General features: G+C 43.7%; 1 protein-coding gene across 1 annotated transcript in view; it reads right to left on the bottom strand.

Moving 5' to 3' along the window:
- The window catches only part of LOC145341247 (uncharacterized), an 83,620-nt gene that overhangs the window by 54,580 nt on the left and 1,098 nt on the right, over positions 1–27,942 (bottom strand). The window contains exon 2 of the mRNA XM_080186173.1: positions 1,113–1,226. Coding sequence (XP_080042299.1) covers positions 1,113–1,226 — 114 coding nt within the window. The remainder of the gene's footprint in view (positions 1–1,112; positions 1,227–27,942) is intronic.

Below are 27,942 nucleotides of genomic sequence, written 5' to 3'. Positions count from 1 at the left end.
ATCTGAACAGTTCCCCCAATCTACCCTATCCAGAACCCTCGTGGATGGAGAACAGACCCAGTTTCTCTATCTAATCCAGCCACATAACTCAAATCCACCATTCTAGAAACCATTCTCATAATTCTTTCCTCTATTCTCTATAATGTCTTCATAGTCTTCCTAAAGTAGGGTGCCGTGATTTGGATTCAGTATTCCAGTTGAGATATCAATTTATAAAGCCAGGATCAGTCCATGCTTTAATAACTGTTTTCACAATCTATCTTGCCACTTTCAATGCTTTATGTACATATACCCTCAGGTTGCTCTGCCTCTTAGTCAACTTAAAAAAAATTGAGGGGAAGTTTGAATGTTCACCATTATTGATATTAACCTTTTATTCCAGAGTTGTTCAATTCACGGAACTTATAGTGCTCAGCTGTCATATTGTAATTTCTGCTCATGTCACCAAATTGATATTCCTGTCACACAATATCTATGTGATAGTACCCATAAGCACAATGCTCCTGTACCAGCTGTTGGAATTGTTGTTTGTTCACTTGTTGACAACTGAGTCAAGTTCCCTACAGCTGGTGGTACTGATGTACTGAGCGGTAATGGATGTAAAGATTGATGTCGTTGTTGACTGAACGGGTGTAAATTCCTCAACAAGAGCAGTTGTAGTCAAGAGCAGTCGATTCAGTTAAATAAGCAGAATGAAAATTCAGCCTTAGAATGCAAAATGAATGTCAGTTTTACTAGTCCACCTTAAGCTACATTACATATTATTGCAGTAATATAATTTTGTAATATTCAACCACGATAGTATTCTATGTATATGTTAAGTAATGTCACTCCGAATGCAATTAACTTTTTAATGCTATCCAGATACTCTGACATAAGCTGCCTATTTTCAGAATCACAGTAAAAAGTCTGACAACACCAGGTTTTAGTCCAACCTATTTATTTGATAATATACTCACAAGCTTTCGGGGTTAGCCCCTTCGTCAGGTGAATGGAGAGTTCTGGCCTCAGACAGTGCATATAAAGCACAGACAGTTTAGAGATTACTGATTAGAATGCGAATCCTTACACCAGTACAAAATAGTTGCTTAAGGAAAAGTTCTGACCCTTACCAATTAATGATGTTGTTGAAATGTGCTCTGTTATTGAGGTTGTAGTTGGAGATTCAGTTGTTGGTATCTGAGTGGTATTCTCTGTAGTTGTTGGTTCTCCTGTGCTTGTTGTTTCTGAAGTGGATGTAGAGGAATATGTTGCAGTTATTTCTAAGGATGTAAGTGTATCAGCAGAAACACTTGTATCAGGAACAATTGATGAAATTGTGTTACAAAATGGAAATTTAGTCTTAGAATATAAAATGAGACTTGGCCATAACAGTTATTTTTAAACTGCTTTGCTACATATATAATCTAATATTGAAATGTCCAACAATTAAGTTTTTCTACTGGTTTCCCAAACCATCCCCGAATTTCCCTATTTTAGGCAAACACTGTGAGAAGCCTCACAACACCAGGTTAAAGTCCAACAGGTTTATTTGGTAGCAAACACCACTAGCTTTCGGAGAGCTGCTCCTTCGTCAGGTGAGTGGGGAGCTTGATCACAAACAGGGCATATAAAGGCACACACTCAGTTTACAGAATACTGATGAGAATGCAAGTCTTTACAGCTAATCAAGTCTTAAAGGTGCAGACAATGTGAGTGGAGATAGCATTAAGTATAGGTTAAAGAGATGTGTATTGACTCCAGACTGAACAGTAAGTGAGATGTTGCAAGCCCAGTCATGGGGGTTACAAATAGTGTGACATGAACCCAAGATCCTGGTTGAGGCTGCCCTCATGTGTGAGGAATTTGGCTATCAGTCTCCGCTCAGCGACTCTGCGCTTTCGTATGTCATGAAGGCCGCCTTGGAGTAAGCATTCTCCGATGCTTACCCAAAGATCACAGGCCAAATGCCCGTAACCGCTGAAGTGTTTGCCAACAGGAAGAGAACAGTCTTGCCTGGTAATTATTGAGCAGTGTTCATTCATCTGTTGTCATAGTGTCAGCATGGTCTCCTCAATGCACCATGCCTTGGGACATCCTTTTCTGCAGCGTATCAGATAGACAACGTTGGCTAAGTTGCAAGAGTACCTGGTAGATGGTGTTCTCACGTGAGATGATGGCATCTGTGTTGATGATCCGGCATGTCTTGCAGAGGTTGCTGTGGCAGGGTTGTGTGGTGTCGTGGGCACTGTTTTCCTGAAGGCTAGGTAGTTTGCTGCAGACAATGGTGTGTCTGAGGTTGTACAGTTGTTGGAAGGCACCTTTAAGACTTGATTAGCTGTAAAGACTCGCATTCTAATCAGTATTCTGTAAACTGTGTGCCTTTATATGCCCTGTTTGTGATCAAAACTCCCCTCTCACCTGACGAAGTAGCAGCACTCCGAAAGCGAGTGACGTTTGCTACCAAATAAGCCGTTGGACTTAAACCTGGTGTTGTGAGACTTCTTACTGTGTTTACCCCAGTCCAATGCCGGTATCTCCACATCATATTTTAGGCAAGGCAGATTCAGAGCTCAGATAGAAAGCTAACCCCATGAGGCAAGTAATCAATTAGGCTTGTTAAGGGCCTAAGGATAGTCAAGGAAAGTGGCCTCCGGTTCCCCAACACAAAGCTGGGCTGTTCAACTGCCTGAAAGCAGGCGCCCAATGGCAGCCCAGGAATGGGCATTGCTCAAGGCAGGCCTGTCGGAGCTATAAGCCTGCCTTGGCATGGATGCAGCCTGTTCCAAATGTGGAGGTTTTAGAAGATTGTTATGTTTCGGGACTATGTTTTGAACTTAGGGTAAAATGGAGAAATTACCAAGTCATATGATCTGATCTCAGTTCTACTGTCAGCAAGGCGAGGTGGCCTGGGTGTTAAACATTAAAGGGAGGTTCTAATTGTTTTACTGAGAAGAAGATGCAAGGTGTTCACATGTGCAAACAATGACCAGAGTGACTGTGTTGACAGCGGCTACCCTGTTCATTTCCAAAGTCCCTGGATGGTATTGGAAATGTCAGGTTTTCTAAACAGTTATATTTTAATCTGTCTATTTAGTTTCGAGATAAAATGAAGTTGGAAGTCTAAAGGGTTGCTAATTTTAATTTCTACTTCGACGCATGGTCAATGTGATTCACATTGCCATGGAGATGTGCTTGGAGACCAGAAGAATCCATAGGAAGCCATTGTCGGATCAGATTACAGGTTCTCCTAAAATATCACTGAACTTCACAGCCTGGAAGAATCGAAGAGAGAGTCAAGGAAAAGAGGCAATGAGTCTTTATGGCTCACCATAAAATGCTGGAGGAGCACACGTACATATTGAAGAGACCAGGGTTATGAGCATTTAAACAAAGCTGGAAAATTCCCTTAGCTTTGACAAGAGGGAGCCTACAACTAGAGGGTAACCCACAACATGAAAACCAATTCCAGCTGAAGACGTTATTGGTCCGGAATAGGAAAAAGGAGTTTAGAATCATTTTGGACTGGTTGCTGGAGAATTAAGTGTCCACTTAAGAGAAAGAGTAAAGAATAACTATGGTGGCAGAGTCATAGAATTCCTACAGTGCAGAATGAGGCCAATTGGCCCATCAAGTCTACACTATCTCTTAGACAATGTATCTTACCAAGGCCCTCTTCCCACCCGACCTGCATAACAAGGGGCATGCACACGGTGGGTCGTGCGTGGGCTGCTCTTGGAGGTTCCGGGAGTGGCTTAGTGCTTCGTGTCGGTGTGTGTGCTTAATCCTGGCCCAGTAGACGGGCTCCGCAACAGCTCAATGACTATCACTGCTAGCTGTGCAGATACATGGATTTGAGCCTGTGTCTGTGGGAGTTTGCGCATTCTCCCTGTGGTTGCATGGGTTTCCTCCGGGCGCTCCGGTTTCCTCCCACACCCCAAAGATGTGCTCTTAGGCTGATTGGTGTACCAAATTGACACTATTCTCCCCTGAATCTGGCTAAATTAGGGGTTCCGCTCACATACACACAGGGCAGGGTAGGCGTAGGAGGATGCAGCGGCGCGGGCTCATTGGGCCGAAGGGCCTGTTTCCCGTGCTGGGTTGTTCTTTGTTCTTTGTTTAACCCACAGATTCACCATGGCTAATCCATCTAATCTACACATCCTGGGACATTAAGGGACAATATAGCATGGTCCATCCACCAAACCTGCACATCTTTGGAGCGCTCAGGGGAAACCTACATAGACACAGGGAGAATGTGCAATCTCCACATGGACAGGTTGGAATCGAACCTGGGTCACTGGCACTGTAGGCAGCAGTGCTACCCACTGTGCCGCCCCCTTACTGAATGATCACATGGCAAGGTTAAAGGGCATATTCAGGCCCATCTGCTATTGTTTCAGACATCATCAAGAGCTCGGAAATTCTGCTACTTGAGTATTTCCAGCGTTTTCTGCTTTTCACTTCAGATTTCCAACATATGAATGTATGAACACTTGGCCACTTGAGCCAGCTTCACCATTCATTAAGATCATGACTGATCTGATCGTAACAGCAACTCCAAGTTCCCACTTACCCCAACAACGTTTCACCTTCTTGTTAATCAAGAATCTATAAAATTCTTATTAAAAATATTCAAAGGTTTCCACTGCCTTTTGAGGAAGAGAGTTCCAGCGACACACAGCCCTCAGAGAGAAAAGATTCTCCTCATATTTGTCCTAAATGAGCAACCTCTGATTTTTAAACAGTGACCTAACAAAAGGAAACATCCAGTCCACGTACACCCTGTCAATACTTCTCCGGATCTTAAAGGTTTTAATCAAGTTACCTCTTACTCTTCCAAACTATCGTGGCTACAAACCTCACCTCTCCAATCTTTCCTCTTAGGACAATCTGCTTATTCCTGATATTAGTCTAATAAACCTTCTCTGAACAGTTTCTAATGCATCTTCAGTATTTTGTTTTTGCATGCATTATAAATTGTCTGATGAAGATGACTTCTCTTGTTTCCCATTTGCTGCTGTTACTGAACCCAATGCTGAGGTTGTTGTTGTGGAGTGAGTTGTTGATAATTGTGTAGCAAGGGACAGCAAAACCCGAGAGCTGAAGTCTAGAGGCATTGATAATTCAGCAGTTAATTAATTAGTTGATGCGTTTCAAGATTATTTTTGAACAGGCCTAGAGAAATAATAGCATTGTATCACATTTCTGCTGAACTAGTTATAGAGCCATAGGGAGGGATTTTTTGCCAGAGATCAACTGACCTTCCCATGTTCCACCTCTTGCCTGCTCTGATTGCCATGGCAGATAGGACAGGAAAATTCTATCCATAAAGTCATATAGTGCAGAAAAGGTATTTCAGCCTACGTAATATAACCATTTTATATTCATCTGTGGAATACGGGCATCGCTGTCTGGCCAGCACTTATTGTCCATCCCTAGTTGCCTGAGGGTAGCTCAGAGTCAACCACATTGCTGTGGCTCTGGAATCACATAGGCCAGACCAGGTAAGGATGGCAGATTTCCTTTCTGAAAGGACATTAGTGAACCAGATGGGTTTTTCCGACAATCGGCAATGGTTTTAAACTACAAATTTGAAACCTAATTAGCTAACCAAAAAAGAATAAAGATAGAAAGACAGGTGATGCGTTGCAGCATTTAGGTTTGGTCGACACCATTGAATTTGCATCTCAAAGAACTTTAGCTCAAAGCTCATGAGCTGCAGTCTAAGGTATTTTTTATTCATTTGTAGGACATGGGCATTACTGGCTGGCCAGCATTTATTGCCCATCCCTAGTTGCCCTTGAGAAGGTGGTGGTGAGCTGCCTTCTTGAATCGCTGATACAATTAGGTAGCTCACTTGGCCATTTCAGTGAGACAACCACATTGCTGTGGCTCTGGAGTCATATGTAGGCCAGACCAGGTAAGAGGACAGATGATTTCCTTCCCTAGAGGACATTAGTGAACCAGATGGGTTTTTCAAACAATCAACAATGATTTCATGGTCATCATTAGATTCTTAATTTCAGATATTTTTTATTGAATTCAAATTCCACCATCTGCCATGATGGGATTTGAATACAAGTTCCCAAAACATTAGCTGAATAGCTGGATTAGTAGTGTAGCAATAATACCACTAGGCCATCACCTTCCCGAACATGAATTAAACATTATACTGCATCAGGGAAAGAAAGTTTTGCAGGACACTTTGTTCCTGGAAACAGTCACAGTCCTTTGGTTAGATACATCAGATTTAGAATATGATCAGGGACAGGAAGGTGTGACTATCAGTATGGGGGTTCAGAAGGTATCACTGAAGGAACCACAATCCTTACACTGGTCCAACATATTCAAGGTTCTAAAAGCTTGTGTGGTGCAGCCAAAAGAAGAGACTCCAGCAAAGATGAGCAAATTGATCACTGTGGTACAGGATAATCATTTGATTAAGGGGATTAGAAAAGAATGTAGTAGCCGCAGGGAACAATATAATTAGAGGAAAAGTCACTATTTTCTGCAGCAGGGAGCATGAGTCCCAAAGGTTGTGTTGCTTGCACAGTGCGAGAGTTATGGCTAACTCCTCAGAGCTGGAGAGGAACTTGGAGAGCAAAGGATTCAATTGGCATGGCCACATAGGTCCAGAACATATAATAAAACTAAGAAAATGTTTCTTCTAAGGGAGCAAGAGGAGCTAGGAGCTAAATTTAAAACCAGAACCACAAAGGTAATAATCACTGGATTACTACCTGAGTAATGGAAAAATTGGAATTGAATAAATTTAATTTAAGGGTGGTGGTTGATGGTAAATATTCATCATGGAGTTCGGTTACGAGTGGTGTGCCTCAGGGATCTGTTTTGGGGCCACTGCTGTTTGTAATTTTTATTAATGATCTGGATGAGGGTATAGTTGGGTGGATTAGTAAATTTGCTGATGACATCAAAGTCGGAGGTGTGGTAGATTGTGAGGAAGGGTGTCATAGTTTGCAGGGTGACTTAGAAAGGTTGCAGAGCTGGGCCGCGAGGTGGCGGATGGAGTTTAATACGGAGAAGTGTGAGATAATTCACTTTGGTAGGAATAACAGATGTGTCGAGTATAGGGCTAACGGGAGGACTTTGAATAGTGTGGATGAGCAGAGGGATCTAGGTGTATGTGTACATAGATCCCTGAAAGTTGGGAATCAAGTAGATAAGGTTGTTAAGAAGGCATACGGTGTCTTGGCGTTTATTGGTAGGGGGATTGAATTTAGGAGTCGCAGCGTTATGTTGCAACTGTACACGACTCTGGTGCGGCCGCACTTGGAGTACTGTGTGTAGTTCTGGTCCCCACATTACAGGAAGGATGTGGAGGCTTTGGAGAGGGTGCAGAGGAGGTTTACCAGGATGTTGCCTGGTATGGAGGGGAGGTCCTATGAGGAGAGGCTGAAGGATTTGGGGTTGTTTTCGCTGGAAAGAAGGCGGCTAAGAGGGGATCTTATTGAAACATATAAGATGATTAGAGGTTTAGATAGGGTGGATAGTAATAGCCTTTTTCCTCTGATGGAGAAATCTAGCACGAGGGGGCATGGCTTTAAATTAAGGGGGGGTAGTTATAGGACGGATGTCAGGGGTAGGTTCTTTACCCAGAGGGTGGTGAGGGATTGGAATGCCCTGCCTGCTGCAGTTGTAAATGCGCCTAGTTTGGGGGCGTTTAAGAGATCCGTGGATAGGTTTATGGACGAAAAGGGATTGGTTTAGGTTAGTGGGTCATTGTTTTGTAACTGGTCGGTGCAACATCGTGGGCCGAAGGGCCTGTTCTGCGCTGTAATGTTCTATGTTCTATGTTCTACATAGAATTAAAGAGTTAAATGTGTGGCTCAGAAATTGTGATGAGAGAAATGAGTTTCAATTTAAGGGGAAATAGCATAAGTACTGCGGAAAGTGGGAGTGGAACTGTTGGGATGGACTTCTTGTTAACGTTGCTCTGGCAATGGCAGTCTGGCATCCAGGCACTGTCCAGTGTATACCCTGACACTGCCCACCAGGCACCATAAATCTTCCAGCGGACTCTGTGAAGCACAAAGTGCTGGAAATTCACCTGACTAAGTGTGCCCAAAAAACAGGCAGGAAAATCTTCCATTATCCCGCATGTTGGGCACATAGTTTTTTTTGCTGGGAAAATCGCCCTAATACCTCCTTTCAAGAAAGCAGGGAACCAGGAAACAGGAAACTAGCCTGATATCTGTCACTGGGAAATCCACCTTTTCAAGTAACTGATTAACTGACCTTGTGTCAAAAATGTCCTAAACCCTGCTGCCCATTGCAACTGAGCTTTCAGTTTCTGAAAAGATATAAAGAAAGTTTCAACATCCTCACCTTCAAACTTGGGGACAAATCAAGAACATGTTAGGAAATTAAAATTTGTCTCTGGGTTGGTATATAGATTACCAACAGGGTAAATTTAGATTCCCCCTAGCTGCTGCAATCTGTTTTAGTTTCCAATCTTTTCTGCGTCTGTTTCTCTCAAGCTTTTAAAATTGAAAAGTCTATTCCTCTTGTCTCATGGAATTCCCTTGCCTCCGTTTCGTTCTGGGCTTCCCTTTTTCTCTCTTTCTTCCTTGCCGGAAACTCTGACTCTGACCTTCACTCTTCTTGGTGAATTTTGGCTAAGGCAGCCTGGTCAATTTCAGGTTCTGTGTTTTCTACCTTGTCTAAAACTGGAGTGAAATCGGAATGCTCAGCCACCATCTTTAGTGCCTCAGGTCTCTGTGCTTAATTACGTGTATTAAGTTTGATCTGCTCATCTATGGTTTTAGTTGTTCTATGTTTTGGATAGTAATTTGCCCAAACTAAGTCCTCCTCTTGCATAGCTGCTTTGACATCAAAAGCTATTTTCTATTGTTAGTACTCACAAAGTTTAGTTTTCAGGCCCCTTTTGAAGTTATTTTAAGGAATGGGAATTCTCTGAAATTGTCAGCAGGTTGATTATCAGTTGAACTCAAAGCTGGGAGATTGTAGGGATATCCTTTTCCCACTTTAAAGTCTTGCCTTGGCGTTCTAAATGACCAGCAACTGCTTTGATGACTTTCAGATGGAACTCTGTCTACAGAGTTGTCAGATTAGCCACCCATTATGGACAAATTAGGAGATAGAGGATCTGGTGAATAGGTGCAACAACAATAATCTCTCCCTCAATGTTAGCAAAGTGAAAGAGATAATCATCAACTTCAGGAAGCATACTGGAGGACATGCTGCTGTCTACATCAACAGGAGTGAAGTGGAAATGGTCAAGAGCTTCAAATTTCTGGGTGTCCTGGTCACCAACAACCTGTCGTCCTTCTACACCAATGCTATTGTTAAGAAAGCCCACCAACGCCTCTACTCTCTCAGGAGGCTAAGGAATTTTGACAAGTCTGTTACAACTCTCACCAACTTCTTCACATGTACCATAGAAAGCATCTGATTTGGATGTATCACAGTTTGGTATGGCTCCTATTCTGACCAAGACCACAAGAAACTACAAAGTGTTGTGAATGAAGCTCAATCCATCACGCAAACTAGTCTCCCGTCCATTGACTCTGTCTACACTTCCCCCGCCTCACAAAAGCAGCCAGCAGAATCAAGGACTCCATGCATACAGGATATGCTCTCTTCCACCTTCTTTAGAAAAGAAGTACAAAAGTCTGAAGTTATGTACCAACCGACTCAAGAACAGCTTCCTCACTGCTGCCATCAGACTTTTGAATGGACCTACCTTATATTAAGCTGATCTTTCTCTGCATCCTAACTATGGCTGTATTATTACATTCTTCATCCTCTCTCCTTTATCCTATGATAAAGTATCCTATGAATAGAAGTATCCTGTTTGAATAGAGGGGAGTACGGTAGGATGAGAGAAGAATTGGCGAATGTGGACTGGGGGAGCGCATTGGAGGGAGGGTCTGTTGAGGAGCAGTGGAGGATCTTTAAGGAGATCTTTCTTGGTGCTCAGCAGAAATTTATTCCGATGGTCAAAAAGGATAGTAGGAGGAGAGGTAATAAGCCGTGGATAATGAAGGAGGTGAAAGAAAGTGTTAAATTAAAAGCAGAGGAATTTAGAGTAGCTAAGAGTAGTGGGCGAGAAGAGGATTGGGAGAGGTTTAAATGTCAACAAAGATTGACAAAGAAGTTGATAAAGAAGGGTAGGAGAAACTATGAAGCTGGGCTAGCGCTTAATATAAAAAAGGATAGCAAGAGTTTTTATAAATATATAAAAAGGAAGAGGCTGGCTAGGGTGAATGTTGGTCCTTTAGAGGATGAGAAAGGGGACCTAGTGGTAGGGGATGGGGATATGGCTAAGGTATTGAATAACTTTTTTGTTTCTGTCTTCACAGAGGAGGACGTGAATAATTTGCCGGGTGTTAGCGAAGGAAAGGTGGTAGGACTGGAGGGTCTTAATGACATTACTGTTACTAGAGAGGCGGTGCTCAACAGACTGGAGGGGCTGATTGTGGACAAGTCCCCAGGACCGGATGGAATGCATCCGAGGGTTCTGAAAGAAATGGCGGAGGTGATAGTGGATGCCTTGGTGGTTATTTTCCAGACGTCGCTGGATTCCGGGGAAGTGCCGGATGATTGGAAAACGGCTAATGTTACGCCGTTGTTGAAGAAGGGTGCCAGGCAAAAGGCGGGGAATTATAGGCCGGTTAGTTTAACGTCTGTGGTAGGTAAAATGTTAGAATCTGTCATTAAGGAGGAAATTGCGAGGCATCTTGAAGGGAATTGCTTGATAGAGCAGACACAGCACGGTTTCATTAAAGGGAAGTCGTGTCTGACAAATTTACTGGAGTTCTATGAGGATGTGTCTAGGGCGGTGGATAGAGGAGAGACAGTGGATGTGGTCTTTCTAGATTTTCAGAAGCCGTTTGACAAAGTACCTCACAAGAGGTTATTGCAGAAGGTCGAGGGACATGGAGTTGTGGGTAGGGTGTTAGCGTGGATAGAGGATTGGTTGTCAAATAGGAGGCAGAGAGTGGGGGTCAATGGGTGCTATTCGGATTGGCGGATGGTGACTAGTGGAGTGCCCCAGGGGTCAGTGCTGGGGCCTCAGCTTTTTACCATTTATATAGATGATCTGGAGGAGGGAACCGAGTGTAGGGTGTTGAAATTTGCTGATGACACCAAGATTGGGGGAACGGCAAATTGTGCGGAGGGTGTGGAGAGTCTGCAGAAGGATCGAGATAGGCTGGGCGAATGGGCCAGGAAATGGCAAATGGAATTTAATGTTGGCAAGTGTGAGGTGGTCCACTTTGGTAGGAATAATGGTAGGAAGGACTATTACTTACGGGGCGAAAAACTGCAGCAGGCTACGGTGCAGAGGGACCTCGGGGTCCTTGTGCATGAGTCACAAAAACCCAGCTTGCAGGTGCAGCAGGTGGTCAGGAAGGCAAATAGGATGCTGGCCTTCATAGCGAGGGGGATTGAATACAAAAGTAGGGAGGTCTTGCTGCAGCTGTATAGGGCATTGGTGAGGCCGCAGCTGGAGTACTGTGTGCAGTTTTGGGCGCCGCACCTGCGCAAAGATATTTTGGCCTTGGAGGGAGTGCAGAGGAGGTTTACTAGGCTGATACCGGAGTTGAGGGGGTTGAGCTATGAGGAGAGGCTGAATAAACTGGGCTTGTACTCGTTAGAGTTTAGAAGAATGAGGGGAGATCTCATTGAGACGTATAAGATGATGAATGGGATGGATAGGATAGAGGTGGAGAGACTCTTCCCGCTCAAAAAAGACAGTAGGACTAGGGGGCACAGCCTCAAGATAAAAGGGGGGCGGTTTAGAACAGAGTTGAGGAGGAACTTCTTCACTCAAAGGGTGGTGAATCTCTGGAATTCTCTGCCCGTTGAAGTGGTGGAGGCTACCTCGCTAAATATTTTTAAGACGCGGGTTGATGGGTTTTTGATAAGAGAGGGGATTAAGGGTTATGGGGAGAGGGCGGGAAAGTGGAACTGAGCAGCGACAGATCAGCCATGATCTTATTGAATGGCGGGGCAGGCTCGAAGGGCTAGATGGCCTACTCCTGCTCCTATTTCTTATGTTCTTATGTTCTTATGAACACTATGCCTTGTGTAGCGCGCAAGAAACAGTACTTTTCACTTATGCCAATACATGTGACAATAATAAATCAATAAAATTCCTTTGGTTACAGATATGAGTGAAACGGATTAAACTTCCTTATTCTCTCTCCATCTATCCTTAAATAGAATTTTTAAAAATTATCCTTTAAAGTAGGATTTGGTATGTTTTCCCAAACCCTCAGCTTGTTTTGCCTCATTTTATAGGTAACACGCAACAAACTCATTTTATGCAGGTTAGTTTATTTCATATTCAAACCACAGTGATGTGGTGATTCGGGGTGGCTGGGGGAGAGGGGGGATGAAGTTCACACACACAAACACATAGAATAAGAATAGGAAAAAGGGAGTTTTTACAACTATGGAAATCAATGGTAAAAGAACCATGAAAATTAACATTAGTTCACATGATTTCCAGAGTCAAAATCCTTCATGATGGAGTTCAGTCCAAATGGGTTCTTGGATGGACAAAGCAAAACAAAAATCCTTGAGATGAATGAAGATGCAGCATGATGAGATTTCTGTGCTAAGATCACTTAGTAAGCGGTAGACAGAGGGGAACCGGTGGATGTGATGTTTCTCGATTTTCAAAAGGCGTTTGATAAGGTGCCGCACAAAAGGTTGCTTCAGAAAGTTAGAGGGCATGGAGTTGGGGGTAAGGTGTTAGCATGGATAGAGGATTGGCTGTCTAATAGGAGGCAGAGAGTTGGTATCAATGGATGCTATTCTGATTGGCGGTTGGTGACTAGTGGAGTGCCGCAGGGATCGGTGCTGGGGCCTCAGCTATTTACCATTTATATAGATGATCTGGAGGAGGGGGCTGAGTGTAGGGTAACAAAATTTGCTGATGACACAAAGATGAGTGGAAAAGCAAATTGTGCAGAGGGTGTGGAAAGTCTGCAGAGGGATCTGGATAGGCTGAGCGAGTGGGCAAGGACCTGGCAGATGGAGTACAATGTTAGCAAGTGTTATCCACTTTGACAGAAATAATAGTAGGAGGGATTACTATTTAAAGGGGGAAAAGCTGCAGCATGCTACGGTGCAAAGGGACCTGGGGGTCCTTGTGCATGAGTCGCAAAAACCCAGTCTGCAGGTGCAGCAGGTGATCAGGAAGGCGAATGGGATGCTGGCCTTTATTGCGAGGGGGATAGAATATAAAAGCAGGGAGGTCTTGCTGCAACTGTACAGGGCACTGGTGAGGCCGCAGCTGGAGTACTGTGTGCAGTTTTGGTCGCTGCACTTGCGCAAGGATATATTGGCCTTGGAGGGAGTGCAGAAGAGGTTCACTAGGCTGATACTGGAGATGAGGGGGCTAGACTATGAAGAGAGGCTAAATAGACTGGGTCTGTACTCGTTGGAGTTTAGAAGGATGAGGGGGGATCTTATAGAGACATATAAGATAATGAAAGGGATGGATTGGGTAGAGGTAGAGAGATTCTTCCCACTCAGAAAGGACAGCAGGACTAGAGGGCACAGCCTCAAGATAAGGGGGGGGACAGTTTAGAACGGAGTTGAGGAGGAACTTCTTCACTCAAAGGGTGGTGAATCTCTGGAATTCTCTGCCCGTTGAAGTGGTGGAGGCTACCTTGCTAAATATATTTAAGTCACAGGTAGATAGGTTTTTGACAGACAAGGGAATTAAGGGTTATGGGGAGAAAGTGGGAAAGTGGAACTGATCCACTTCAGGTCAGCCATGATCTTATTGAATGGCAGGGCAGGCTCGAAGGGCTAGATGGCCTACTCCTGCTCCTATTTCTTATGTTCTTATGTTCTTAATGGTCAGAGACCTCCTCTTTGAGGAGTTGTGAAGTGGTGACTGGCTGTTTGATCAGCTAGGAGTCCTGCTGGAAGTCTTTTTGGTTAGTTTTACAAAGAACAAAGAACAACCCAGCATGGGAAACAGTCCCTTCGGCCCAACGAGCCCGCGCCGCCGCATCACCCTACACCTATTCTACTCTGCGTGTCTATGAATGGAACCCCTAATTCAGCAGACAACTTGGGCAGGTCATCCCAAACTATAAAATCCTACCTGATGTCACAGATCTTCCCATTTCCCCATCCGCTCTGATTCCCTTGGCAGGCGGGGCAGTAAAAGCCCTTGTTTCTCAGTGCTTAACTGAATATAGAGATTGCAAAAAGATCACTAGAGTCATGTCATCGCCTTTCTCCATGAAGATTATGAAAGGATGTTTATCATGTATCTGGTCCTGGCCTTTGTTTCATCCCTTATAATGTCCCAGTCATTAGCCTCTGAAAGAGTCACCATCTATGTTGAGAATCTTGTTTCAGGAAGCCATTGTCTGGGCAGACCCTGTGACTCCACTAAAAGGGTAAGCTTGTCAAGATGCAAGTGATGCTCATTGTGTCCGCAATGAATAGTCCCCTTTCAAACTGACCTGGACAGTCCCAGGTGTGAGACGAGACTGTTCACGATCCTGCAGGAATAAGAAGTTTTGATTTCTGCAAATCCCCTAGGATAATGTCCTTCCAATGGGATGTGGGATTATGCATGTTAAGAATAAAAGTCTTCTGTTCTTCTAGCACCAGTTGGAAGTTTTCAGAACATATGCTAATTTTGTGAGTCATGTGACCTGTAGCAGCCACCCTTTGATTAGTGGAAGTCCTTTATAAAGTAGTGGAAAAATAATGTCTTGATGCACCTAGTTTTGATTTATGTTTATGTTCTTTTGGGAAAAGGTGAATGCTATTTTTTAATGAGGAAAATAGAGAAGTAAAGAAATACACAAACGTTGGGCCCGATTTTACCAAACATTTGCGCCCATTTTTGGGCATGAAATCGCGGTAAATTTGAGTGTCGGACCTGTAACGCGACCTGCACCTGAAGCCGAGCAGATCGCGCCTTTACCAATACCCGATTTGGGCGCAGATCTGGTCTGTGCCCCACTCGGGCGGCCCAACGATTTAAATGCATCAGCAAGCATTTAATTCGACTTAATGAACCGTGTGCCCAACTCTACCTCCAAACCCCACTTTACTGTCTTCAAATCCGTTTTGGATCCGTGCTGTTATCAACCTGCAGAATAAAAATCCGAAACGGATTCCTATTCTACAGGGGAACCCCCGAAGCCCATCCTCCTTGAACACCCTTCGCAGACCCCCCGCTAACCACCCCAGTAGACCCACCGCACCCCCCCCCCCACCGATCAGAACCCCCCAAGAGGCAGCCCCCCCACGCCAGTGATCAGACCCCCACCCCCCGGGAGGCAGGCCCCCCCCCTCCCCCCCCCACCCTCGGCAGAGCACACCCCCAACCCACCTGGATTGCTGCTCTCCCTCCACCATCCTTCTGACCTGCACTCGTTGGTGTGGAGATGCCGGCATTGGAGAGGGGTAAACACAGTAAGAGGTCTCACAACACCAGGTTAAAATCCTGTTGGAGTCTAACCTGGTGTTGTGAGACTTCTTACTGCACTCGTTTGACAGCCTGCAGCACCTTCCTGGCCTTCCATTGGCGTCTGCCGGAGGAGGGGGCGGGCTCAGATGGATCTCTGGTTGGGAGGTTTGTGATGGAGATTCTCCCAAGTCCATCCTCCACCAACCCCCCTCCTCCCCCAATCAGAGATCCATCTGGGCCCGCCCCCCTCCTCTGGCAGACACCAGCGGAAGGCCAGGAAGGTGCTGCAGGCCGTCCAACGAGGGGTCTTGAAATTTACATGGCTGTTAGCTCCCAAGCTTTTAAAAGCAGTCAAGCTGTTGTTGGTTGCCTGTAAGGGTAGTCTGTGTTTCTCACTCCATAAATCCAAATTCTTTTGACTGAGCTGCTTTTGTGAAGTTTAACTCTACCTTGTCCACTATTGTGATCTGTGAATTTATCTGTTGGAATCCATACAGTTTCACAATCTGATTGTCAGGAGATTGATGGGCTGTAATTTGACTTTTACTTCCTGTAAAGATTCTGATTTGGTGTCCGGCTTGCGTGCTATTTGTTGCTGCTGTAAGGCCCTGTTAATTACTGCTGTAAAGCCCTATTGCTGCTGCTAGGCTGTAATAGATGGTGCTGCAATGTGTAGTTGATCTCCTCCGAACCTGGGTCAGCTTTTCTGGACCCAGATGACAGGGATGTTCCCCTATGGGTGCTTTTAAATGCAGTGAACAACTATGACAGTTCTCCTCACTGTTCTGCATTTAGGTGGGTGAATATGGAGCCCAAGTTTACTAGCATTTCGATGTTTGTTAGTTAGATAGCAGGGGGTTTAACATGAGCCTCACTCTTATCTCCTTGCCATTCATCCTGACTGACTCTTTCATTCTCTTTTGATTTGGGAATGGATTTTCCCTAAAATGTTCTATGTCCTCTGGATTACTACTGCCATCAGGTGGATGCTCAAATCCTGCTATAATCCCCTGTTGCTCTTCAACTAAATGGGGTAGCAGCCTCACTCTTTTTTTGTGTATTTGGAAACTTCCCTGGTGCCCATTTAAACCTTTCATGAAGATATCTGGTAAAAAGATATTGGTTCATTAGTGTTCTCCTTTGTCTTGGGAATGGGAACTCCCCAAAATTGTTCCATGTTCCCTGGAACATTTCTACTCCCGAGTGAATGTTCAGCTCCTGCAATGTTTTCTTGTGGCCCTGGAATTGGATGAGGCATCTCACTTAGGAGAAGGGGAGAACTCACCTCATTTTTACAGGAATAAGTTTTCAAGTTTATTCATCATTGTCACAAGCATGCTTACGTTAACACTGCAATGAAGTTACTGTGAAAGTCCACTAGTCACCAAACACCAGCACCTATTCAAGTACACCAAGGGAGAATTTAGCATGATCAACGCATCTTACTAACAAGTCTTTTGGACTGTGCGAGGAAACCAGAGCATCTGGAGGAAACCCACACAGACACGGAAAGAACTTGCAGACTCCACAGAGACAGTGACCAAAGCCAGGACTCAAACCCAGATCCCTGGCACTGTGAGGCAGCAATGATAGCCACTGTGCTAACGGCTGTCATATTCTGCCAAATATTTGACTAAGAGCAAGGCTGAATGGATGAATAAGTAAGTGGATGAATGACTGAGAGGGTGAGGTGGTTGAGTGGGAAGCTGGATAAGGTGGATGAATTGGATGAGGTAGGCGAGTTGAGTAGCTAGGTAGATGGGTGAGTGTGTAGTTGGGGTGGGAGTAGTTGGGTGGTTATTGTGATGGTTTGGTCAGTTCAGGCTAGCATTTGGTTAGATATGGAAATATTTGGGTCAGGTTGTGTAGTTATTTGGGTACAGGGTAGTTGGGTAGGGACAGTTATGTTGGAGTGGTCATGTAGGTTTGGGAGTGTAGTCAGATTAGGTTAAAGGGTAGTCAGCTGGGGGCTAGTCAGGGAGGGTCAGAGATAGTCAGGTGATCAAGGGTAGTTGAGTCAGGTCTTGTCAGGTGGGGGGGTAGACAAGTTGAATTTGGGGTAGTTGGGATTGGGTCGGGATAGTCAGCTGTTCAGAAAAGTAGTCAGGAGGATTTGCAGGGAGAGGTCTTAGGGATTGTCAGGATTTAGCAGGGTATTGGGGTAAATTTTTTGTTATTCATTCATTAGGTGTGGGCATTACTGGCAATTATCATCAATCCATAATTGCGCTTGAGAATGTGGTGGTAAGCTGCCCTCCTGAGCTGCTTCTGTAGGTACACGCACAATGCTATTAGTTAGGGATTGCAGGATTTTGACCCTGCATGAATGATTGGAAATCAGTCTGGAGTTACCCAGGAGCTGGATTAAGTTTTAAACCGTTTAACATTGCCTAGGTAACTATTAAATCATACGTCTAGCCCAAATCTCCACACTAAACTTAAGATTGGAGATGGCCACACTGGATCCAGGGGAGCAGGGAAGTTCCCTGGGCCACTCCCACACAAATCTTTGCATTACAATTTTTACAAGTCCCAACATGCTTTTTCACTCACATGACTGGTCTCCAATAATCAGGAGTACCAAGATTCTCCTGAAATCATTAAACTTTCAGGAGGATAAAATTGTCTCTCTGACACCGTCCCTCCCCTATGTTACATACTGTTGTTTATGCAGCAGAAAATTCATTAATTGATATCACACCCAATGTTTAAAATGTGGTCTTGTTGGCGAAGTGTACGAAGCAGATGCTTTGACTTAACAGTTAAATGTTTTTGAAGCATTCCAGTGCTTAATTAACCCACTTTGCACAATCTGTTTACTTCCAATGAATGGTTGATGAGTCCACAAATATTTTTCCTTCTCTGACTCTAATTGCTGGATTCCCCTTGTATCTACTTCATTTTCCATCATGCACCATTTTAAATAGGACAAATATTCACTGGCAAGGATTTTAATATCGATGTGGAGTTACATTTAAAATCATGTGAACATATACCAGCAATATCAGGGTTAAAAATAAAAACTACAAAAAAAGCATTCCTGTTCTAGGAGCAACTATGAAGCAATCCTTGACTGACTGGTAGAGGCTGATGAAAACTGAAGCAAATATTCAATTCGCCTCTGCTACAACGCTAAAAATAATTGCAGTTAAACATATAATCCTTCCTGCTTCATACCCATATGGAGTCGGATTGCAATTCCAAAGAACAAACATCAATCCCTTAGAAATGAAAAATATGAAAGAGAAAGTGGTGAAAGATAGTAGAGGATAAACAGGTACAAATGTCATTTGGTTGACATTACAGAATTAAAACCAGATGTTTCTGATGTTTTGTGACCGCAACAATTTCATATCTCTCCTTAATAGTCACACTCACCAAATGCACAATACGATCAGGTGAACACATGCCTTTACAGCCACTCATAGGTCTGTTCTAGAGAACACAAAACACTAGGGGGAGGACGAGAACTGGAGGTGATGTTCTACAGATTTCTTAGCTCATGTGTGCTAAGGATGGGAGATCCCTGGTATATATGCATCCCTGACCATCGGAGATAAAGAGATGGGGTCCTCCAGCTTTCTGGTGACGCGATGACCTACATGCCATACGATATTCAGTCATGTTATCTTGATTTCAACAGTGAGTAAAATACATCATCTTCTTAATGGTAACTTGTAACATTCATACGTTGCCAGTGCTAATTCATATTCTAACTAACATCTCTAATGGGTCCCTCACATAGACAGCAATAGTAGATTAAGATTGCAGACAGCAGCGCCTCAGAGGAGCTGATTCTAGTAGAAAGTGCACCACCACAAGGGCAGCAGGCACTTGGAAACAGCCCTTCCTGCAAGTTCCACTCCAGGTCGCTATACTCAGAAATATGTGGCCGTTCCTTCACTGTTATTGGGTGAGTATCCTGAAACTCTCTTCCTAACAATAGTACGGGTGTACCTACACCACATGGACTGCAGAGTTTCATGAAGGCAACTCACCATCAAGTTCTGATGGGCAAATTGTTTAGTTGGAATCAGACTGAGGGAACAAGAAGTGGATCTCATGGACAAAAGATGGGCTCAGAGAGATCACACGAGGAGAGAGGAGGGAAACAAGAGAACGCTATGAGTTCAAAGCTAGGACAGGAGGTAACTTTGAAGGATATTTTGGTCAGTTGGGTTAATGGAAGGGAAGGACATGGCAGTGGCAGTTAATTGGATGGCCTTGATCCTATTGTCAAAGAAGTCAATGAATATCTCACCATTATTGTTGAAGGTGATGTTGGAGGAGTCAGGGTGGAGGATTTTGAGAAGATGGTTTGCAGTAGCCAAACAAAGCCAGGGATCTTTGCATTCCAAGATGATCCCAAAATAGTGAGCAGTTTTAGCAGACAGAGCAGGACTTAAATAAGGGTTTAAGTGGTCTAGCTAGATCTGACAATGGTTGGCCAAACCAGCTGACCACCATTTCCTTTCAAATCTTTGCCCCATGGACTTAGGGGAGCAATGGGGAAGGCTTCACCAGAGGGAATGGTGAAAGGGTGTGAGAAAATAATGGTTTTATTGGGACTGAGGCATCAAAGTTGGAGAGTGATGGTGCAGTTGAACAGATCAGTAGTTGCAAAAACATTGAGGCAAACAGTAAAGCAGAGGCTAGACAATTGTGATTTTGAAAATGTAAGTGAATTGGACAAGACTTTCCCTGAGACAGATACAAAAGAAGGTAGGGTTTGGGTGGTGGTAGGGAATTTTGGGTATGGAGTGACCAAGAAAGATAGCCTTATCTCCAATTGATTCAAATGGACTAGCAAGTCCACATGGGTTGACAAGGTCAAAGGTGTTTGTAGGATGAGATTTAGAGAGTGTAACAGGGCAGAGAGAGCATGTTGAGTTAAGCTAGAGTCTGAAATCGCCAAGGATGAGAAATCATTCAGTATGGAGGCTATGGGAGGTAGGTTTTGAAGAAAACATCAATCTGGCACCTCAGTGTGGACTCTGAAGTCTGCTGTTGCTCAGTCTTGGCCTCTCATTTCATGAGTGTCTTTTAATTCATGCTGGGCTTCCAGCCTGAAATCTAGATGACATTCAGCTTTCCAGGCTACAGTACATCACTAAATCTCTGGATCCAACTGCTTATGATGTCTACTACCTTAGGCCATGCCTTCTTTGTGAGATTTACAGGTCTCTTCCTCCCATCTGCCAGAAATAGAACTTGCCTCCTTTCTCTGAGTGTCCGCAGGAGCACCTCCAGGGGGGTGTTGCTGAATTGTAGAGCAACTCTTCTTTATTCTGGCATCATTCTGCTGCTGCCTCCATTAATGTCAGCCCCCTTCCTCTTGTCAGTTTTTTCAGCCTTGCCAACTGCTGCATATGTGCCTTTAAAAATGGCAACACAAGACCCATATACCACTGTTAGTTACTCTCCTACCTAAGTCCCCAATAGGCTCTTGCTGCTAAAATCTCGTAGGAAGTCTACATGTGCTTCCAACTCGCCTTTCTCCTGACATCAGGTCATCCACCTGACCGATAAATTTCAGTCACTAGGGCTGATTTTCTAAATGCACACTACTTCTCGCAGACCGTGCATATGTCAGAAATCGTGGACATATTGGCATGCAGCAGATTCATCATTTCCCAATCTGAGTGGCAGATTAAACACTTTGCCAGTATTGCACATTCTAGATAAGAGTTGAACTAAGCAGGCAGCGGGTACAGGTTACTTTAGATGCAACATATGATCCATCACAATTACAGCACATTAAATTAAAGGATGCAAGTTTTAAACTTCTCACTGTATGGAAAGTTGAACAATACCTTTGTCCAAAAATATAGCAGTTATCATTCCTGGTAACATGAGCAAAGATATTTTGAGTGATAAAGGCAAGGCAGTGCGAGGTTTCCTGCCTCATCTGTGCCGAGATTGGATACTGCACGTGACGTCCTTTGGCTCGTAATTTCTGTTTGTTGACAATTACAGGGAAAGTACTCAGTTTTAATTCTGAGGCTCTCATCACAATGCTATCATTTACTATCTTGTTTACAAAATATATGTACATACTTTAACAAGGTAAACATACTTAGTCAAGCTGCTACAAAGAGATTTGCATTCATGGGATTGTACCCTAACAGGTGTTAATGACTTAATTACAGATGAGGGGAAAGCAGAGAAATTTCCAAAAAGATTCAGAAAGCAATGCATTCTAGAACTGTATTTTTCCATTCCAAGTGCGGCAACAACACTGAAGTATAGAAAAAAGAACTTGCCTTTATATCGTACTACTGATAATATTAGTGTGTTTCAAACAGTGTCCAATTCTACCATTGTTTTTCAAGAGCTCTGTTATAAAATCTTTGATAATGGACTCCAGAATTTTCCCCTCCACCAACGTCAGGCTCACTGGGCTATAATTCCCTATTTGTTCTCTACTTACCTTTGTAAATACTGGGCTTATATATTAGCAACCATCCAAAGTTTGGGAACTGTTCCAGAGCCTATAGAAGCTTGGACGATGACCACCAATGCATCCATTGTTGCTAGGGCCACTTCCTTCCATATTCTGGGCTCGATACTATCAGAACCTGGGAATGTAACAGCCTTCAATCCCATCAATTTCCCCAACACTATTTCTCTACAAATACTGATTTCCTTCAGATCTTCCCTCTGACTAAACACTGTTCCCAAATTTCTAGTATTTTATGTACATCCTCCTTAGTGAAAACAGAAACAAAGTATGTATTTAGTATGTATTTATTTGTTCCCTATTATAAGTCCTCCTGTTTCTGACTGTAAGAGATCTACATTTGTCTTCGCCAATCTTTTTCTCTTCACATACCAATAGAAACTTTTACAGTCAGTTTTTCTGTTCCCCACAAGCTTACTCTTGTACACTATTTTCTCCATCTTAAACAATCTCTAGGGCCCCCTTTGCTGAATTCTAAACTGCTCCCAGTCCTCGGGCCTGTTGGGTTTTTTTTGGCCAATTTGTATACCTTTTCCTTGGATCTAATACTATCTCTAATTTCCCTTGTAAGCCATGGTTTGATCACCTTTCCCATTTTACTTTTGCGCCAGACAGGAACGAACAATTGTTACAGTTCACCGATGTGCTCTTTGAATGTTTGCCATTTCTTATCCACCATCATCCCATTTCCCAATCTATCATAGCCAACTCACACCTCTTAACATCATATTTTCCTTATTAAGATTCAGGACCCTAGTCTCAGAAGCAACTGCATTATTCTCAAGCTTGATAAAACTTTCTATCATGTTATGGTCACTCATTTCCAAGACATCTCGCACAACTAAATTGCTAATTATTCCTTTCTCAATACACAAATCCCAATCTAGAATGACCTGTCCTCTAGTTGTCTCCTCAATGCATTGGTCCAGAAAACCATCCCACGTATACTTCAGAAATTCCTCCTCTATGGTATTGTGACTAATTTGATTTCCCTAGTCTCTATGCATATTAAAGTTACCCATAATTACAACTGTTCCTAATTCCCTGTCTAATACCACCTCCAACATCATCACTACAGTTTGGGACTCTATATAACCCCCATTAATGTTTTTTGTCTCTTACTCTTTTTCAGCTCTACCTATACAGATTCCCCACTGTTGGAGCTAATGGGTGGGATTTTACAGCCTTGCTTGACCCAGAACTATAAAATCCCACCCAAGGTCAATGAACATTTCTATTGCCCGCCCCTCGCCCGCTCCAATTCCATGGCGAGCGGGGCAGTAAAATTCAAGCAATTATTTTTCCTTACTAATGCAATAATTTCTTTTTTAACCGGCAACGCAACTCCACCATCTTTTCTTTTTTGTCTGCCCTTCCTAAATACTGAATACCCCTGGATGTTATTTCCCATCCCTGGTCACCCTGCAATCATGTCTCCAGAATCTCAACTATATCTTCCTGTTTACATCTATTTGTGTGATCCACTTTAGTGCAAATGTAGACGCACAAAGCCTTAGGACTTATCTATTTAATATTCCTTGCCTCATTGTCACTATTTTTCACTCTGGCCCTGTTTGATTCTGGCCCTTGATTTCTCTGCCTATCACTTCTCTTATTTCCCTTGCTGTCTTTTGTTCTTGTCCTTGATTCCCTCTCCTCTGCCTCCTTGCATACATTCCTACCCCTCTGCCATGTTAGTTTAAACCCTCCCCAACCACTCTACAAATACTCCATCTAGGACATCAGTCCCGATGCTGAGCAGGTGCAACCCATCCAGTTTTTACTGATTCCACCTCCCTGAGAACCAGTCCCAATGTCCTAGGAATGTGAAACCCTTCTCCTCACAGCATGTCTTCAACCACAAATTCATCTGATATATCCTGCTATTTCCATTCTGACTAGCATGTGGCACTGGTAGTAATCTTGAGATCACTACCTTTGAGATCCTACCTTTCAACTCCCTAACTTGCTGTATTCTGCTTTTAGGTCCCTGATCCTTTTTTTACCTATGTCGTTGGTACCAACATGTACCATGACCACTGGCTCTTCATTCTCCCTCTTCACAATGTCATGTAACCCCTCTGAGACATCCTTAACCCTAGCATCAGAGAGGCAATATACCATCCTGGAGTCTCATTTGTAGCCACAGAAATGCATAGCTATTACCCTTACAGTTGAATTCCCAATAGCAATTGCATTCCCATACTTATTACTCCTCCCCTGTGCAGAAGAAATAAACATGGTGCAATCAATTTGGTTATTGCTGCTTTCCCCTGAGAGGCCAGTCCTCTCAAAGATATTCAAAGTGGTATATCTGGTTTGCAAGGATGTAGCATCAGGAGATTCATGCATTGCCTGCCTTACTGTGCCTGGTGGTCACCAATCCTCTTCCTACCTGTGGAGTCTGAGCCTGCGGTGTGACCACCTCTCTATATTTGCAATCCACAATACTCTTCACCTTATCGATGTTCAGTGTCCCCAGCTGTTGCTCCAGCTTCAAAGCCTTGGCTTCCAGGAGCTACAGCTGGAGACACTTTCCACACATGTGCTAGCCCCGGCTATGGAAATGTTTATGACTTCCCACATGGAGCATGAAGAGCATATTATGGCTTTGACGTCTTCTACCATGATTTACCCCTTTAAATTAAATCTTTTAGAAGATGCTGAATATCAACTAATATCTCTCGGGCTCTTCTTCCTTGGTCCTCGTTATTTTAAATGTAAAGCAAACCTCTTCTGAGCCAAAAACAGCCCTGGTTAAAAAATGTACACTGCCGGAATGGCTTAGGCAGCTGGAAGCGCTAGACTGGACTAAAAACTGGGTGTTATGAAAAAGGTAGATTTTTAAAATATTAGATTGCATCAGAATTAAAGAACAAGACAGAGGCTGGACACGTCACTGAGGGCAAAACTCTCCATTTTTGAGATTAACTGCAGCGGCACTTTTCCTCCAGCCTGAATGGTGGGTTCCCTCACCCTATTCCGCACTTGGAAGCTCATTAATTATGCACAGGAGAGTTCACCTCTGAATCACCTGGCTGGCCTGTGGCTGATTCATCCACCTGCCCACCACCATCGGGAGGGTTCAAATGATACCATATTTAAACACCTGTCCAGCACACTTGTGTCATTCTCTCCAGTCCATCTGTCCTTTAAGACCAGGCAGGATGTCTGGAACCTAGAGGTAAAAGACTAGCAGCCTCAAGAAGAAGAACATTTCTCCTAACCACCTTTCTCCCAAGCCCATCATCTGGGAGGCATCCATGCCCCATATGAACTTTTACCCAGCCCATCTTTGTATCTTTGAGTCTTTGTGCATTACCTTCCAGTAAATGATGTGATATCCCTTTGACCCCCTTATTTGTGAGCTTTATATGCAGCCTTGTCGGGGTTCAGATTCCCTCCCTTTGGTCTTTATTTTTCCTTCTATTGTTTGTCATCCTCATCCATTTCTTTGCACATCTGCCTGCCATCATGTCCTCTCACCCTTCCACCCTTCTACTTTCCAGCCCCTCCCACCCCTGTGTCCACATTAGGCCTTGCCCCTCACTTTGCACACCTCCCCCCAGTAACCCTCAGTTGAACTTCACACCATTGGAGCAGAAGGTCCATGAGTCCTGCAACACAGTTCTGTCCGTAAAGATCAGCTCAGCATGGAGCTGAAGGGCACGAACCAGTCTGCCCCAGCAAAGTGGCTCCAGTGCAGCACTATGGTGGGTAGGCTATGTATGTTGCATTCATTTTGAAGAGTCAAGTGAACTAACTCCTCAGATACTGAAGCAATCCATGTTCAAATGCAACAAGATCTGGACAATATCCTGGCTTAGGCTGATAAGTAGCAAGTAACATTCATGGCAGACAAATGCCAAGCAATGACCATCACCAATAAGAGACAATCTAACCATTGCCCCTTGACATTCAATGGTGTTATCATCACTGAACCCACCCCTGTCAACGTCCTTGGGGTTACCATTGATCAGAGCCGACTCACTACAAACACAGTGGCTACAAGAACAGGTCAGAGGCTTGGAATACTGTGGTGAACTCATTACCTGATTCCCCAAAGTCTGTCCACTATCTACAAATGCACATCAGGAGTCTGATGGAATACTCCCCCACTTGCCTAGATGGGTGCAGGTCCAACAACACTCAAGAAGCTTGACACCATCTGGGCCTGCTCGTTTAGCACCACACATCTACAAACATCCACTCCCTCCACCACCAACGATCAGTAGCCACAATGAAATCTGACTGTGGAAAAGGTAGGACAATGACACTAAATCATATTGCTCATTCAAAGAGTCAGTGCAGCCATGATGGGCTGGAGGGCCATTTTCTGCACCATAACAATTCTATGATTCTATGACAATAGCTGAGGCCAAGTTAGGAGTCTGTATGTGGGCTTAGAAACCTTCCCTATCTGCTAGACTGGCTGCAAGATTAGCCAAAGGCTGTAGTCTAAAGGGATTTCTCATCCCCTCATCCCTCAGAGTGGTGGCCTGTCTATTGCAACTATTTTTTTCATTCAAGATGTTAAAAGGATAGATAGAGGCACCTCCATGTTGAGGCACGCTCTCTGTTCCTTAGCTTCTATTATAGTCAGTTGTTCCTCTCAAGCTGGAAAGCCTCTGATTGGCTCTTCGACTTTGAGAACCCGCCACTGAATCAGGCGAAACACCTGATGAAGGGGCAGTGCTCTGAAAGCTCATGCTACCAAATAAACTTGTTAGACTTCAACCTGGTGTTATGAGACTTCTTATTGTATGTACAGTGCAGTTAGGAACATACAGTAAATGCTGATCTTGCCAACAATGCCCACATCTCATGGATGGACTAAAAACAACTGGTTATTTGTTAGTTTATTACACTTCATTGAGATATATAAGTTACTGGAACTGAAAACAAAGTACTGTCAAAACTCTTGAATGTTCATCTGGGGTCATTTTCAATGTTACCGCCTGGGAACTAAAAGTAAAGAGCGAATCACCCGCCTGTAATACAACACATCTGACTCCCATTGAAAGGAAGTGAAGAACTTGCAAATGATCTATCCACCCTCTTCTTTTTGATGAAACAGCCTTAGGCTGCTTTCATACGCCTCCTGCAGCGAGTTGCCAGATTGCAAAGTAAATACCTGGGACAAGTATGAGGAAAATCAAAATTATGCCAAAAAAAAGATCACATTCATACAGAGGCTTTCAGGTAATGAGAATTTCAACTGCTAATGATATTAATGCTATGCAATCTTTATTACAGACTGTATACATTTGAGTATTAAATAACCTCTGGACTTCATAGTTAAAAGCTCTCATCCAAATTGAAAATGTCGCATGGCTGCTCCACACTGCCTACAGGCAGGGAGGGTGAAAGGGAAGGCAAAAGAGAGAGAAATGTAAGAGAGCAATAGCTGCAAAATAAACAGGATTTTCAGGAATAGATGAATGCATTCCCTAGTGAGTAACATAGAGCAATTTTCCACGTACCCCTGCAACAACCTCATTTCACCCCAGACAAGTTTTACTGTTAAAGCTAAAGAGGTTCATCATGGCAGTTAAAGTTTTATGAATATTGAAAATGACTGGCATGAAAATGCCAGCTGGTCCTTCACCTGCCCCACATTCAGACTGTTTGAATTATAATAACTAGAACCCTCAACCCCCTACAGCACTCCACCACCCCTCTCCCATCCTCAACCACATAAACCCAATATAGTAGGTGAACATTATATTGGAGTACAGTCATGATGAAATGTTCTGTTGTGCTATTGGTAAGATGTCACACAGCTATGGAGCTAATCTGGAAATCATGGGGGAAAAATTCAACTCTCCACTATCCACTTGGGTGGGGGGAGGTGGGCGGCTGTGCACCACACTACTTCATGGATGTTCAAGGCCTGCCTCCATTTTCAGGCAGCCTTGTAAATGGGTAAACAACCCACCTACCTGAGATGGATGTAATGCTGATTTACTAGACCGGATCCAGCATTCAGTGAACCTAACACAAAATCCAGGAACAAGTGGAACAGCTGGAATTCCATTTGAAAGATAGCTACGACATTTTGACAAAG

This window comes from Carcharhinus amblyrhynchos, chromosome 3 (assembly GCF_965287045.1).
Source record: "Carcharhinus amblyrhynchos chromosome 3, sCarAmb.v2.hapA, whole genome shotgun sequence".
Classification (NCBI taxonomy): Eukaryota; Metazoa; Chordata; class Chondrichthyes; order Carcharhiniformes; family Carcharhinidae; genus Carcharhinus; species Carcharhinus amblyrhynchos.
The sequence above is the reverse complement of the archived record's forward strand: the minus strand, read 5'-3'. Positions and strand labels throughout refer to the sequence as shown.